The following is a 13,115-nucleotide window of genomic DNA, read 5'->3' as shown; positions in this document are numbered from 1 at the left end:
TGGGCTCACACGTCACCCTCCTCTGGTCATCCTGGCATCGGTCGGACGGTGCGCTGCCTCGCTGGGAAGTACTGGTGGCCCACTTTAGTTAAGGACGTGAGGGTTTATGTTTCCTCCTGTTCGGTATGCGCACTGTGCCAGGCACCTGCCCAGAGGGAGATTACAACCCCTTCCCGTTCCACAACGACCGCGGTCACACCTATCGGTGGATTTCGTGACGGATCTTCCCCCGTCGCGGGGTAACACAACGATCCTGGTCATTGTGGATTGGTTTTCTATGTCTGCGGAGGCCCTGTTCACCCACGTATTCTGGCACTACGGGGTGCCTGAGGACATAGTTTCTGATCGGGATCCCTAATTCACGTCTAGAGTCTGGAGGGCGTTTATGGAACGCCTGGGGGTCTTGGTCAACCTTACCTCAGGTTTCCACCCCGAGAGTAACGGGCAGGTGGAAAGAGTCAACCAGGATGTGGGTAGGTTTCTGCGGTCCTATTGCCAGGACCGGCCGGGGGAGTGGGCGGTTTACATCCCCTGGGCGGAGATGACTCAAAACTCCCTCCGCCACTCCTCTACCAACCTATCACCGTTTCAGTGTGTGCTAGGTTATCAGCCGGTCCTGGCACCATGGCATCAGAGCAAGATCAAGGCTCCTGTGGTGGATGAACGGTTTCGGCACTCGGAGGAGACATGGAACGCTGCCCATGTACGGCTACAACGGGCCGTCAGGAGGCAAAAGGCGAGTGCCGACCGCCACCGCAGTGAGGCCCCGGTGTATGCACGGGGGGATTGGGTCTGGCTCTCGTCCCGAAACCTGCCCCTTCTCCTGCCCTGCCGGAAGCTGGGTCCGCGGTTTGTGGGGCCATTTAAAGATCTGAGGAGACTGAACGAGGTTTGTTATAGGTTACGACTCCCAACTGATTATCGTATTAACCCCTCGTTCCATGTGTCTCTCCTCAGGCCGGTGGTGGCTGGCCCGCTCCAGCAGTCTGAGGTGCGGGAGGTTCCTCCGCAGACTCTGGACATCGAGGGGGTCCCGGCGTATACCGTACGAGCCATCATGGACTCAAGGCGTCGGGCGAGGGGCCTTCAGTACCTCGTGGAGAGGGGTACGGCCCGGAGGAGAGATTCTGGGTACCGGTGGAGGACATCCTAGATCCTTCATTGCTACAGGTGTTTCACCGTCTCCACCCGGATCACCCTGCTTCCCGTCCTCCGGGGGGGGGGGGGGGGGGGGGGGTGCTGTCACAACTTCCGCCAAAGTCGGCCCCTCTGCTTGTTCGGGTGGTGTTCGTCGGTCGACGTCACCAGCTTTCTAGTCACCACCGATCCGTTTCTGTTTCGTTTTGTTATGTCTGTATTAATCAAACCTGCTTTCAATTCCCATATCATGTTCCTTATTTAACCCTCTGGCATACATTTCTGTTCTGTCCTTGATTGTTGGTGTCTTAGTGGTTGTTGTAGGTGTTAGTGTGTATGTATTTTCCTATGTGGTATCTTGCTTGACTTTTGTGAGTAAACTCCTTTGTGTTGCTCAAACCTGTGCCCTTGCGCCTGACTCCACTACATCTCTGCACCCAATCGCTGACATATACTATCAAATAAACCATGAGCCCAGATGTCAGCCTTTATCCCACCCATTGTAATACAAAGGTACCTACTGGATAACTTGGTTTGGACAGGTGTCTATAAAGCCCATGGTGGTGCCTCATCCTAAACTGGTTGCTGATAAAGCTCTTCTAAAAGTATAGTTGATCTTAAACACTGAAAGCCTCAACAACCCCAGCTGGTGAAAAAGAGGGATCTAGTTATGGGTACACATTTATATTCTCAATGAGTCCAGTTTCATGTTTTGCAACAGTTCGACAAGTACGGTCAATAGTTCAGTAGCAAGGTCAATAGTTTGGTAACAAGGTCAATAGTTTGGTACCAAGGTCAATAGTTTGGTACCAAGGTCAATAGTTCGGTACCAAGGTCAATAATTTAGTAGTAAGGTCAATAGTTTGGTTGTAAGGTCACTAGTTCTGTAGTAAGGTCAATAGTTCTGTAGTAAGGTCAATAGTTTGGTAGGTAAGGTCAATAGTTTGGTACCAAGGTCAATAGTTCGGTACCAAGGTCAATAATTTAGTAGTAAGGTCAATAGTTTGGTTGTAAGGTCACTAGTTCTGTAGTAAGGTCAATAGTTCTGTAGTAAGGTCAATAGTTTGGTAGGTAAGGTCAATAGTTCGGTAATAAGGTCAATAGTATGGTTGTAAAGTCACTAGTTCTGTTTTAAGGTCAATAGTTCTGTAATAAGGTCAATAGTTTGGTAGTAAGGTCAATAGTTTGGTAGTAAGGTCAATAGTATGGTTGTAAAGTCACTAGTTCTGTAGTAAGGTCAATAGTTCTGTAGTAAGGTCAATAGTTTGGTAGGTAAGGTTAACAGTTCTGTAGTAAGGTCAATAGTTCGGTACCAAGGTCAATAGTTCAGTAGTAAGGTCAATAGTTTGGTTGTAAGGTCACTAGTTCTGTTTTAAGGTCAATAGTTCTGTAGTAAGGTCAATAGTTTGGTAGGGACGGTCAATAGTTCTGTAGTAAGGTCAATAATACTGTAATAAGGTCAATAGTTTGGTAGCAAGGTCAATAGTTCAGTAGTAAGGTCAATAGTATGGTTGTAAAGTCACTAGTTCTGTAGTAAGGTCAATAGTTCTGTAGTAAGGTCAATAGTTTGGTAGGTAAGGTCAACAGTTTTGTAGTAAGGTCAATAGTTTGGTACCAAGGTCAATAGTTCAGTAGTAAAGTCAATAGTTTGGTTGTAAGGTCACTAGTTCTGTTTTAAGGTCAATAGTTCTGTAGTAAGGTCAATAGTTTGGTAGGTACGGTCAATAGTTCTTTAGTAAGGTCAATAGTTCGGTGCCAAGGTCGATAGTTCGGTACCAAGGTCAATAGTTTGGTAATGAGATCAATAGTTCTGTAGTAAGGTCAATAGTTCGGTAATAAGGTCAATAGTTCAGTTGTAAGGTCAATAGTTTGGTTGTAAGGTCACTAGTTCTGTATTAAGGTCAATAGTTTGGTAATGAGATCAATAGTTCTGTAGTAAGGTCAATAGTTCGGTAGTAAGGTCAATAGTTTGGTTGTAAGGTCACTAGTTCTGTTGTAAGGTCAATAGTTCTATAGTAAGGTCAATAGTTTGGTAGGTAAGGTCAATAGTTATGTAGTAAGGTCAATAGTTTGGTATCAAGGTCAATAGTTCAGTTGTAATGTCAATTGTTTGGTTGTAAGGTCACTCGTTCTGTAGTAAGGTAAATAGTTCTGTAGTAAGTTAAACAGTTCTGTAATAAGGTCAATAGTTCTGTAATAAGGTCAATAGTTCTGTAGTAAGGTCAATAGTTCTGTAGTAAGGTCAATAGTTCTGTAGTAAGGTCAATAGTTCTGTAATAAGGTCAATAGTTCTGTAGTAAGGTCAATAGTTCTGTAGTAAGTTAAACAGTTCTGTAATAAGGTCAATAGTTCTGTAATAAGGTCAATAGTTCTGTAGTAAGGTCAATAGTTTGGTAGGTAAGGTTAACAGTTCTGTAGTAAGGTCAATAGTTCGGTACCAAGGTCAATAGTTCAGTAGTAAGGTCAATAGTTTGGTTGTAAGGTCACTAGTTCTGTTTTAAGGTCAATAGTTCTGTAGTAAGGTCAATAGTTTGGTAGGGACGGTCAATAGTTCTGTAGTAAGGTCAATAGTTCTGTAGTAAGTTAAACAGTTCTGTAATAAGGTCAATAGTTCTGTAATAAGGTCAATAGTTCTGTAGTAAGGTCGATAGTTCTGTAGTAAGGTCAATAGTTCTGTAGTAAGGTCAATAGTTCTGTAATAAGGTCAATAGTTCTGTAGTAAGGTCAATAGTTCTGTAGTAAGTTAAACAGTTCTGTAATAAGGTCAATAGTTCTGTAATAAGGTCAATAGTTCTGTAGTAAGGTCAATAGTTCTGTAGTAAGGTCAATAGTTCTGTAGTAAGGTCAATAGTTATGTTGTAAGGTCAATAGTTAAACCACTGATATATTTCTGTACACGTAGCTGCCACAGAGTTTAAGCAGTCAAAGAGCAGCCACGTGCCCTGACAGAGTACATAATGTGCCACATGTTGAAAGTGTTACGTTACACTCTGAACAGCAGGGCACTACCTACAGTACTGTAGTTAAAGACCTACAGGCTAAATCATGCTTGGCGCATGCGTCCTCACTGTTAGGACTTGGGTTGCCTGCACCAGGCGTGTTCTCCTATGCTCTCTTAAGACCCCTACGTCATCCTCTCGATACCTCAGAGAGCTGTCACACCTCCTACATGCCAGGTTGAAGGGGGTGTGGGCAGGATGTGGACGGGGACAGGAGCAGGGACTGGAGCACCAGCAGACAGGGCCTCTGTGGTAAGGCTCTGAGACAGACACAGGGTTCTGAGAGTATAAAGAGAGGAGCTGTGAGGGGCCACAGAGCCACAGAGCCAGCCCTAGCTCTAGACTGCACTACAGAGCCAGACCTAGCTCTAGACTGCACTATGGAGCCAGGAGCCATGCCACTGCTGGAGCTTGTCCTGTTGGTGCTGCTGTTGGTGATAGGGGAGGGAGAACCTGTGTGCAGGCTGCAGGGAAGGGCAGAGCTGCCAGAGCTGGCCAAGGACGGGGACCTTGTCATCGGAGGCATCTTCACCTTCCAGACGGAGTACGACGGCAGGGTACCCAACTTCCAGAGTTTACCAGACCCACCAAGGTGTAAGAAGTGAGTATCCTCTCTCAGTTTTTTCAAATATGGGACTTTCACTGTTTTCAATTTTATGAGTTATTTTTTAATCTACTGTCCATCTGAGGTTAATCTCTTAGGGTTTTAAACTACTGTCCATCTGAGGTTTATCTCATAGGGTTTTAATCTACTGTCCATCTACGGTTCATATCCTAGGCTTTTAATTTACTGTCCATCTGAGGTTTATCTCATAGGGTTTTAATCTACTGTCCATCTACGGTTCATATCCTAGGCTTTTAATTTACTGTCCATCTGAGGTTTATCTCTTAGGGTTTTAATCTACTGTCCATCTGAGGTTTATCTCTTAGGGTTTTAATCTACTGTCCATCTGAGGTTTATCTCTTAGGGTTTTAATCTACTGTCCATCTACGGTTCATATCCTAGGCTTTTAATCTACTGTCCATCTGAGGTTTATCTCTTAGGGTTTTAATCTACTGTCCATCTGAGGTTTATCTCTTAGGGTTTTAATCTACTGTCCATCTGAGGTTAATCTCTTAGGGTTTTAATCTACTGTCCATCTGAGGTTTATCTCTTAGGGTTTTAATCTACTGTCCATCTGAGGTTTATCTCTTAGGGTTTTAATCTACTGTCCATCTGAGGTTTATCTCTTAGGGTTTTAATCTACTGTCCATCTGAGGTTTATCTCTTAGGGTTTTAATCTACTGTCCATCTGAGGTTTATCTCTTAGGGTTTTAATCTACTGTCCATCTGAGGTTTATCTCTTAGGGTTTTAATCTACTGTCCATCTGAGGTTTATCTCTTAGGGTTTTAATCTACTGTCCATCTGAGGTTAATCTCTTAGGCTTTTAATCTACTGTCCATCTGAGGTTTATCTCTTAGGGTTTTAATCTACTGTCCATCTGAGGTTTATCTCTTAGGGTTTTAATTTACTGTCCATCTGAGGTTTATCTCTTAGGGTTTTAATCTAATGTCCATCTGAGGTTTATCTCTTAGGGTTTTAATCTACTGTCCATCTGAGGTTTATCTCTTAGGGTTTTAATCTACTGTCCATCTGAGGTTTATCTCTTAGGGTTTTAATTTACTGTCCATCTGAGGTTTATCTCTTAGGGTTTTAATCTACTGTCCATCTGAGGTTTATCTCTTAGGGTTTTAATCTAATGTCCATCTGAGGTTCACCGTAGGGTTTTGGGTTGTGTGTAAGACTGGTGAGATATATTTTGCCTTCTTTAATGGCAGGTCTTTTACATATATATATATATATTTATCTCTTTTCAGTATGAATTTCAGAGAATTCCAATTTGCACAAACACTTATATTTGCAATTGAAGAAATCAATCGAAATCCGGCAATTCTCCCAAACCATACTCTGGGCTACAACATCTACAATGCGTGTGGATACGACAACATCTTGAAGTCTGGTTTGGCTTTAGCCAGTGGCCAGGAGAAATTTATCAATGAAGGGAACTGCACCAAGACAGACATGGCTCAGGCTGTTTTAGGCCACTCTGCTTCGACACCAACAATCGGATTGGCCCGAATCATCGGAAGGTTTCGTATACCAGTAGTAAGATGTTCTATTCACTTTTCTATGCACTCATACAATATAATATACACTTTTATACTGCCACTATACAACATGTCTTATTTTTGTGGATCAATGTCTTTTAAGATAACAAAACTTAGCTCATGGTGTCAAAACTACTGTACAGTATGTCATGTCAAGTTTCCAATAAAATGCTGTTATTTCTCACACAGATCAGCCACTTCGCCACCTGTGCTTGTCTGAGTAACAGAAAGGAGTTCCCCTCCTTCTTCAGAACCATCCCCAGTGACTTCTACCAGAGCAGAGCCCTGGCAAAGCTGGTCAAACACTTTGGCTGGAGCTGGGTGGGGGCTATAAGCAGTGATAATGACTATGGGAATAGAGGCATAGCCACCTTTATGATATCTGCACAGGAGGAGGGAGTGTGTATAGAATACTCTGAGGCATTTGAGCAGACAGGTCCCCGCCATGAGCTTCTCAGGATAGTGGAGATTATTAAACAGTCCAGTTCAAAGGTCATCATGGCCTTCATGACCCACAGGGAGATCAAGGTTCTGGCGAGTGAGCTCTACAGGCACAATATCACAGGACTACAGTGGCTCGGCAGTGATGCCTGGATCACAGACCCTTCTCTCACTGCCATCGAGGGTCACAGCGCCCTTGTGGGCGCCATAGGCTTCACGGTGTCCAGGGCTCACATCCCTGGGCTTGGAAAGCATCTGAGGGATGTCCACCCCTCTCACTTCCCCAACAGCATGTTTCTCAGGGATTTCTGGGAGATTGTGTTTGACTGCTCTCTCAATGTGACCACAGAACCTAAGAGGAAGCCATGCAACGGCTCAGAGAGTTTAAGAGACGTGCAGAACACATTCACAGATGTGTCCAAGCTGACATTCACTAATAACGTGTATAAGTCTGTGTATGCTGTAGCTCACGCCCTCCACAACCTGTTGACATGTGAGGAGAGTCAGGGCCCCTTCTCTAATGGGAGCTGTGCTCAACCTACACGCATCCAGCCATGGCAGGTGACCAAGAATATACCTCTAAAAAAGTGACCTTTGTCTATTTCAAATCAGTTAAAGTAAAATTAATTATTTCACTGTAGACTGATAATAACAGAATGATGATGCAAAGCTACATAGAAAACACATTTTCTTTCTTGACCATTTCTCCTCTCTAGCTGTTGCACTATCTGCAGTCTGTCAATTTCACAACGGGAGAGGACGAGAGAGTCTTTTTTGACAGCAATGGAGATTCCCCAGCCAGATATGAACTTGTTAATTTACAAAGTGCCACATCGGGAACCATGGAAGTGGCCACAGTCGGTTTCTATGCCTCGTCTTTGACTGGAGACCACCAGTTCACTATGAACAACGTTAGCATTGTATGGGGAGGAAATAGTGAGACGGTACATTTACATGTTGTCTTGTTCTCATATCTCTGGCTGGGAAGTCAGTATGCTATCCTGCATGGTATTCTTTAACACAACAATTACACTTATCCTCAGCCACTCAGCCCCTGTTGGTAGGTACAGTATTGAGACAAGTCAAATCACGCACTCTACAGTGCACAAACATTGGTGATTTAGAATTAACAGCATAGATATGTACAATACATGAGTGAACATGAATACTCAAACTCTCCTAGGTCCCCTGTGTGAGTCTGTTTGTGTGTGTTCCAGGTACCTGTGTCAGTGTGCAGTGAGAGCTGTCCCCCAGGCACTCGTAAGGCTGTACAGAAAGGAAAACCTGTATGCTGTTATGACTGTGTCCCATGTTCAGGCGGCGAGATCAGCAACACTACGGGTAAATTACACTCGGCCATCAAAAAAACAGTTGGTGAGGTGAATACATGCTGGATTAAATACTGGACATCACGTTCTATTCTGACGTGTGCTGGCCTTCACAAATCCCTTAAACGTCTTAACTGAAAATGTGTAGAACCAACACAGCATATACTATGTCAAATGTTCTGCATGCTTTCCTGAATCATTAACATTGTGATTTTTTTCTGGGGGGGGGTTTCTTTCTCTAAACAGATTCAGCCAAGTGCATGAAGTGCCCGGTCCAATACTGGTCCAATGGGAGAGGGGATAGATGTGTCATAAAAGAGATTGAATTCCTGTCCTACACTGAGCTCATGGGGGTCATTTTACTTCTGTTTTGTTTGATTGGCGTTTGTTTAACTATTATTATAGCAACAATTTTCTTCCAATTCCGAGACACCCCCATCGTCAGGGCCAACAACTCCGAGCTGAGCTTCCTGCTGCTCTTCTCCTTGACTCTGTGTTTTCTGTGTTCTCTTACTTTCATTGGCCGGCCCTCTGAGTGGTCCTGTATGCTGCGTCACACAGCGTTTGGGATCACCTTCGTCCTCTGCATCTCTTGTGTTCTGGGGAAAACAATAGTGGTGTTGATGGCCTTCAGGGCTACACTTCCAGCCAGTAATATCATGAAATGGTTTGGTCCTCCACAGCAGAGACTCAGTGTTCTGGCTTTCACTCTCATACAGGTCCTGATCTGTGTACTTTGGTTAACAGTCTCCCCCCCTTTCCCCTACAAGAACATGAAGACCTATAAGGAAAAGGTCATTCTAGAGTGTGATGTGGGTTCAGCTATTGGTTTCTGGGCTGTGTTGGGGTATATAGGACTCCTAGCTCTCTTGTGCTTTGTGCTGGCTTTTCTGGCTCGAAAGCTGCCTGATAACTTCAATGAGGCCAAATTCATCACCTTCAGCATGCTCATATTCTGTGCAGTCTGGATCACCTTTATCCCGGCTTATGTCAGCTCTCCTGGGAAGTTCACTGTAGCTGTGGAGATCTTTGCTATTCTGGCCTCTAGTTATGGAATGCTATTTTGTATCTTTCTTCCTAAATGTTTCATTATATTGCTGAGACCAAAGGAAAACACCAAAAAACATATGATGGGGAAGACATCCAATGATACACGTTACTAACCTAAATACATAAACAAGTACATGTAAAATGTCAATGTGTTATTTATTGACGTGTTGATTTTAAACTGGAAATTGTCACTCAATCTTATTAAATAAAGTTAGTTAAAAACTATTCTGTGTGTTCTCTACATTTGAAGTTTTATTAGGATTCATTCAACTGTACCCATCTGGCCCATATACTGTTAAGTAAATATCCAACTGTGTAATAGCATCTTTGCATATCTGACAGTGTATTTTTTTTCTTCAGAAAACAAAAATAGCAACAGCTCAGCTCACCGAAGACAATGTACTTTACACTGACAATCATGAAGAGTTGACAAAGAAAACAATCCACCCTCTAGTGGATATGAACTAAAGTACAACCTCATCTCATGTATTGACATCTACACAGTCTACAGACAAGCCTTGGCTGAATTAGATGTTTCTCTCTGTGTCCAGATCTGATGCATCCGTCTGATACAGATCTCACACAGATCTTACACAGATCTCTTCATCAAATGTGAAAGAGACGTATCCAAAGAAATTAATTCAAAAATATAGATTTTGAAACGCATATATAAAAACAATATTCTAATTCACAATAAAACATATTACATGTCCTTGAAATAGAATAAAACTAGAATCGTTAGTTGCTACATCCTTTTGGACTTAAAATTCAAAATGATAAAATCATATACAGTACCCATTGATTCTTGGGAAATATTACTTATAAATTAATGATATATACCCATTGATTCTTGGGAAATATAGCTTATAAATTAAGGATATATTAAACCCATTGATTCTAGAATATTATAGCTTATGAATGCCTCATGAGCATTGTTCAACTGGCGTACCCCATCAGAACCAAACATGTAAGCTTGTTTTACTCCAATGTTTGTAAACAACGCAAACTAACACTGTATAGCTTCAAAACATGGATATAACTAGACTTTTCATATCATGGATGGTCAGTACTTGCATCCATAGCTCTGTCCATGAATTTGAGAGTGGTTATATTTCTCAAAGCCCCTCCCTCAGCTTTTTTTTTTGGACCAAAACAGAGCTGGGGATTCTGCTTTGTCATTGTTTAAATTAAGGATTCTAGCTTTAAGTATTCAGACTTCTGTATAAGGACCATTGGTGTCAAGAGCATTTTAATGTCCAGCCTCTCACTGGCACAGCTGTGAGCTTTCTGTAACAAACAACTGATGTGTCATCCTCATTATGATGAATTGCCTCCACATTGCAGCAACAGCCTCTACAGTATACTGATTCCCAGCAGTATCCCCTCGGCTCATGGAAGGTGCCAGTGTGATGTCACACTCTGGAGGATGTGGCACTGAGCCAGGCAGTAGGCCTTGCTATCTCCCACCACAGGCCTAAAGTGTTATTTAAGTTTAGGCCTCAAGGCCTGGCGCCTAGGCCCTCCCCCTCCAGGACCACAGAGGACAACCAAACTGGACCTGAGACCTCCAACACCAGATACCTCCAGACAGAACACTGATAACAAAGAGGAAGCAAGCTAGGCCAGTTATACGATGTCATATACTCAAGTTGTGCACGTGTCATAACATGGTAGATAGAATCAAGGCCTATTTTTGCAGCTGATGCGCTCGGCTTTGTGAATGATATCTATCTGTAATTGTAAACCAGTGTAACCCATTTCAAATAGATGTTGCAATAAATTAAAGGTCAGGTAATACCAAGTTACTTGTAAAGAGATACACAGTAATTGTAACTGTGTGGCCTAATATAACAGCCTTTTCAATTCCAGTGTACAGGAAGTGTTATTATACACTACCGTTCAAAAGTTTGGGGTCACTTAGAAATTTCCTTGTTTTTTGAAAGAAAAGCATATTTTTTGTCCATTAAAATAACATCAAATTGATCAGAAAATCAGTGTAGACATTGTTAATGTTGTAAATGACTACTCTAGCTGGAATATCTACATAGGCGTAAAGAGGCACATTATCAGCAACCATCACTCCTGTGTTCCAATGGCACGTTGTGTTAGCTAATCCAAGTTTATCATTTTCAAAGGCTAACTAATCATTAGAAAACCCTTTTGCAATTATGTTAGCACAGCTGAAAACTCTTGTGCTGAATAAAGAATCAATTAAACTGGCCTTCTTTAGACTAGTTGAGTATCTGGAGCATCAGCATTTGTGGGTACGATTACAGGCTCAAAATAGCAGGAAATAAATAACTTTCTTCTGAAACTCATCAGTCTATTCTTGTTCTGAGAAATGAAAGCTATTCCATAAGAGAAATTGCCAAGAAACTGAAAGTCACGTACAAGACTAGGTACTACTCCCTTCAATGAACAGCGCAAACTGTCCCTAACCAGAATATAAAGAGGAGTGGGAGGCGCCGGTGCACAACTGAGCAAAATGACAGGTACATTAGAGTGTCTAGTTTGAGAAACAGATGCCTCACAAGTCCTCAACTGGCAGCTTCATTAAATAGTACCCACAAAACACCAATCTCAACATCAACTGTGAAGAGGCGACTCCGGGATGCTGGCCCCAGCCTGGAGGTGTGTTTTGGTTCATAGTCCAGTTGGAAAAAAATTAGTCCCAAAAGCCGCAAACCAAATGGGATGGTGCATTGCTGCAGAATGTTAAAGTGAAGTGTGCTTTGAATTCTAAATATATCACAGACAGTGTCACTAGCAAAGCACCCCACACCATCACACCTCCTCCTCCATGCTTCATGGTGGGAACCACACATGCAGAGATCATCCGATCACCTACTCTGTGTCTCACAAAGGTATGGCGGTTGGAATCAAAAATCTCACATTTGGACTCATCAGACCAAAGGACAGATTTCCACAGGTCTCATGCCATGGCTCATGTTTCTTGGCCCAAACAAGTATATTTTTATTTTTGGTGTCCTTTAGTAGTGGTTTCTTTCCAGCAATTCGACCATGAAGGCCTGATTCACATTCTCGTCTGAACAATTGATGTTGAGATGTGTCTGTTACTTGAAATCTGTGAAGCCTTTATTTGGCCTGCAATCTGAGGTGCAATTAAATCTAATGAACTTATCCTCTGCAGCAGAGGTAATTCTAGGTCTTCCTATCCTGTGGTGGTACTCATGAGAGCCAGTTTCATCATAGCTCATGATGGTTTTTGCGACTGCATTTGAAATTTTCCAGATTGACTGACCTTCATGTCTTAAGGTAATGATGGACTGTCGTTTCGCTTTGTTTATTTACACTGTTCTTGACATAATGTGGACTTGGTCTTTTACCAAATAGAGCTATCTTCTGTATAACACCACTACCTTGTCACAACATAACTGATTGGCTCAAACACATTCATTAAACAAATTAACTTTTAACAAGGCACACCTGTTAATTGAAATGCATTCCAGGTGACTACCTCATGAAGCTGGTTGAGAGAATGCCGACAGTGTGCAAAGCTGTCATTAAGGCAAAGGGTGGTTACTTTGAAGAATATCAAATATACTCTGATTTGTTTAGTACTTTTTTGATTACTACATGATTCCATACAGTATGTGTTATTTAATAGTTTTGATGTTTTCACTATTTTTCTACAATGTAGAAAAAAGTAATAATGAAGAAAAATCCTGGAATGTGTCACGACTTCCGCCAAAGTTGGTCCCTCTCCTTGTTCGGGTGGCGTTCGGTGGTCGAAGTCACAGTCGCTGATCCTCTTTTCATTTTCCTTTGGTTTTGTCTTGTCTTGTATCACACCTGGTTCCAATCCCATTCATTACATGTTGTGTATTTAACCCTCTGTTCCCCCTCATTGTCCTTGTCGGTGTCACTCCCTGGCCATAGAGAGGCTTTTTATTCTCTATTTTGGTTAGACCAGGGTGTGACTAGGGTGAGCATTCTATGTTCTTTTTTCTATGTTTTTGTATTTCATTGTTGTTGGCCGGGTATGATTCT

The 13,115-nt window shown here is 42.4% G+C and overlaps 1 protein-coding gene across 1 annotated transcript; it reads left to right on the top strand.

Moving 5' to 3' along the window:
• Nucleotides 1-5,995: 5,995 nt before the first annotated feature.
• Nucleotides 5,996-9,217, top strand: LOC139385640 (extracellular calcium-sensing receptor-like). Its single transcript, XM_071130872.1, has 5 exons — nucleotides 5,996-6,283; nucleotides 6,475-7,287; nucleotides 7,443-7,670; nucleotides 7,944-8,067; nucleotides 8,301-9,217. Exons 1-5 carry the CDS (start codon nucleotides 5,996-5,998, stop codon nucleotides 9,215-9,217), a joined length of 2,370 nt encoding a protein of 789 aa, XP_070986973.1.
• The last annotated feature ends 3,898 nt before the right edge of the window (nucleotides 9,218-13,115 follow it).

This window comes from Oncorhynchus clarkii, chromosome 27, assembly GCF_045791955.1.
Source record: "Oncorhynchus clarkii lewisi isolate Uvic-CL-2024 chromosome 27, UVic_Ocla_1.0, whole genome shotgun sequence".
Taxonomy (NCBI): Eukaryota; Metazoa; Chordata; class Actinopteri; order Salmoniformes; family Salmonidae; genus Oncorhynchus; species Oncorhynchus clarkii.
The sequence above is the reverse complement of the archived record's forward strand: the minus strand, read 5'-3'. Positions and strand labels throughout refer to the sequence as shown.